At 40.7% G+C, this 3,311-nt stretch overlaps 1 protein-coding gene across 1 annotated transcript in view; it reads left to right on the forward strand.

Moving 5' to 3' along the window:
- The first annotated feature begins 1,557 nt into the window (after positions 1-1,557).
- LOC106723227 (olfactory receptor 11A1-like) overlaps positions 1,558-3,311 on the forward strand; it is a 3,692-nt gene continuing 1,938 nt past the window's right edge. Inside the window, exon 1 of the mRNA XM_014527223.2 lies at positions 1,558-1,726. Within this exon, the coding sequence (XP_014382709.2) occupies positions 1,670-1,726 (57 nt within the window). The 5' untranslated portion in view covers positions 1,558-1,669. The remainder of the gene's footprint in view (positions 1,727-3,311) is intronic.

Consider the following 3,311-nt stretch of genomic DNA (forward strand, 5'->3'; position numbering starts at 1 on the left):
GCCCGTCCAGGGGCCAACCCTGCAACCACAGTTCACTGGCAGCTGGCCTAGAGGGGCAGATGCCTCTACTGCCTGTGCAGTCCCCATCCGGGTCTGGCAGGTGCACAGCAGGTCACATCCAGGCAGCAGCCCAGACTGTTGCAGTGAGTAGAGGGTGCAGGGTACTCTCAGGGCTGCTTCAGCAGTCCAGCTGGCACAAGGGGCAGTGTCCCCAGTTACCAGTTGGCTGGGCCCCAGAAGCTCCTGAGAGCGAATAGCTCTGAGCTACTTGCCAAGACGGCTTTTTATACTGCCTGGGCCAGGACACAGCAGCTTTTTATACTGCTGGGGACAGCACAGGTGCTGGCCCCGGACTGTAGCTCCCCCAGGCTGAGGATTCAGGAGGAGCCAGGCAGGGTTATTTTGCCCCAAGTGGCACAATTTGCTCCACACCAAAGTGCATGTCCGAGCACATGCGCTGAAGCAAAAAGCCCCAGCTCAAACTTGCACCACTTCTATTTGAGCTGCTGCAAGCACACATGCTTGCATGTGTGGATGCGCCCTGAGAGGGAACTTAATGATTTTCAAATATCTGATGAATAGTTATAAAGGGGATGGTGATAGATACCTCCGCAGCCACAGATTTAGGGAGGATATTAAAGACATCTTGCTAACTTTGAGGCCATGTAATTTCCATTTTTCAAAGGTTTGTTTTGTTTGTTTTGTTTGTTTTAAATGCAGGTTGGGCAAGCACTTTTTTAGAAAGGGTTGATCCTGCCTTGAGTAGGGCGTTGAATGAGGTGATGCCTTGAAGCCCCTTAGGATTCAAAAGTTATGTCTGAACTTTTTTTCTACAGGGAAAAATAATCTTTTAAAAATGTTTTGGAAAAGCTCAGAGTGAAAACTAGTTCCAAAGTACTGCAATTTCCAATAACCTATAGATTTCTTTTTACATCTTGATGCATTCAAATGTGTATTGATGCCTGAAGGAAGAGGCCTAGAGTTCTGAGAGATGGGGTCTTCCATGGAGCTGAAGGGAAAGTTTGTTGTTTTTGGTTTTTTTTCATTGATTTCTGGGGACAAGTCTGCTGTCAGTTTGTGTAAAAATCCAAGCCATTCTCACATGTAAACCATGTTTCCCTAGTTGCACTTGCTAGACAGGGAAGATCTATAGCCACTTTATTATTTTCCCCCTTCATTGGTTTCAGGTGGGTGTACACTGATTGTGAAAAGCAAAAAGAGAACTGGTCACATAAAGGATGCAGGATCAGGGTCCTAAATATTACCGTTTGGATTCCTAAGACTTTATTTCATATTTTATAAAGCATTTGTCCCTCTTGCTGAGTAATGGAATCTGAGTGAAAATGATAAAGTGATGTCTGGAGAAGTATAACACTTTCTCATTTCATTATTACCGCTTTGAGGTTAGGCTTTTGGTTCTGTTAACGTGATTGGTTTATTTCTGGTTTTCCTTCTGAGTAATTAAAAATTCCCATCAGCATGTTTCCCCTTCACATGGAGGAATATGTATTGAATCAGGAACAACAATTACTCTCATTTACTCCACACCAGGGACAATGGTCAGGTCAAAAGAACTGGGGAATCTTGGCTGCCTCTTTATTAGTAGAAGAAAAATAGATTGAAAGGATGAGAAGTGAATAGTATCCTGGTACAGACCCCAGTCTTGGTGATGCTCCATGAAGAGGTGACCTCCTGGATTCCTGGTCCGAAGAGACTCCCCTTTGCGGTAAGCCAGCTATTGGTATTCTTTTTTTTTTATAAAGAAAAGGGACAAATTGCTCATCTTGACTTAGTAATTAGATGGTATGAGCCTTTCTAGGCATTGAGAGGAGAAACATTTTGGAGCCTTTTATTCTGTGTATTTTCAATGCCTAGTACAACAGAGTCCCAACTGTGGACAAATCCTTCTCAACAGCCCTGTAAAGCCAGCCAAAACAATAATGGCAGTGGCAATGAGTTGAAATTTCATAGACATCAGGGCTGGAAGGGACCTCGGAAGATCACCGAGTCCAGCCCCCTGCCCAAAGGGCAGGAAGTCAGCTGGGGTCATAGGATCCCAGCAAGATAAGCATTCAAAATGTGGATATGTGTAGTGCCTCGATAAAGAAAAGGACTTCAAAAATTTTAAATGTTATTACTATTAGTCAAAAAGGAAAATTTCATCAACTACTCCTATTATCATGAAGACATTTGAAATGTCAAACCTATTTCCACTGCAGTGTTTTATACAGAGAAATAAAAATTGCATTTTTTTCCTGAACTATATATTTTTTGTTATTTCTTTTTAACAATACAGTGAAGTGTAAAAAAGAGAGAGACAATGTGAAAGAGAATGAGCGTGAGTGTTTTAGATAGAAAAAATAGAAATGATGTGTTCCAAGTTGCGTCAAAAAGCCATTTTGCCTATCCCTTTCCTCTGAGGCAGGACCAATATACCTGGATTGTCCCTGACAAACTTGTATTCACTTTTTTTCTTTAAAACCCCCAGCGAAAGGGGTGCCAAGAGCTCCCTAGGTAAATTATTCCTCTGCTCTTCTTAGACGGTTTGTCCTGACATCTAAGCTACAGCTTCTTTAATACAATTAGTCAATTAGTATTTTTTGACCTATTGGTAGTGGACACAGTGAACAACTGAACACTTATGTTTCTACCAAATATTTACTTACTGGAAATTTGTTAGTAAATCCCCCCACCCCCGTCCTTCTCTTTTCTAGAGAAGTTAACCACAGCTCCTTGAAATTTTCCCCTTAGGTCATTGTTTCCCAAACTTTTAATATTATTGCTGCCTTCTAGACTCTCTCAACTTTGTCTGTGTATTTCTTAAACTATGTTGTCCAAAACTGGACACAGCACTTTATCTAACAGAGTACGATGATTATCTCCTGTATCTTAATGCACCACTTTGGCCACTCCTGTTAATGAATTCCAGAATGACTTTTTTTGCAACAAGATCACTTTGATTCTTGCATCCTTTGTTTCACTATAAGCTTTGTATACTTTTCTGGTTTCTGCTGTTGTTCCTTTTCTATTGTTTTTTTTTTTTTTTTAATGCAACACAAAAATTAGAAATATGTAGGTGTGAAATATATATGGTAAGGTGTGAAGTCTTTCAATAAGAGTAATAAAGGAAATGGCAATCAAATAGTATATACATAAGTAAGAAACAACAAGCAATAAAGAGGAAAGGAAAGAAAAAGGAGGAGGGAAGAGAAGGGGACAGGAGAAAAAGAGAGAAGTGTGCCAGAGCTAAAAATTTAGTTACCATATTCTACAAAAACCTCTTTCCAAATTTTTTGAAGCAGTCAAACCTG

Source organism: Alligator sinensis, unplaced genomic scaffold (genome assembly GCF_000455745.1).
Source record: "Alligator sinensis unplaced genomic scaffold, ASM45574v1 scaffold2034_1, whole genome shotgun sequence".
NCBI classification, from domain to species: Eukaryota; Metazoa; Chordata; order Crocodylia; family Alligatoridae; genus Alligator; species Alligator sinensis.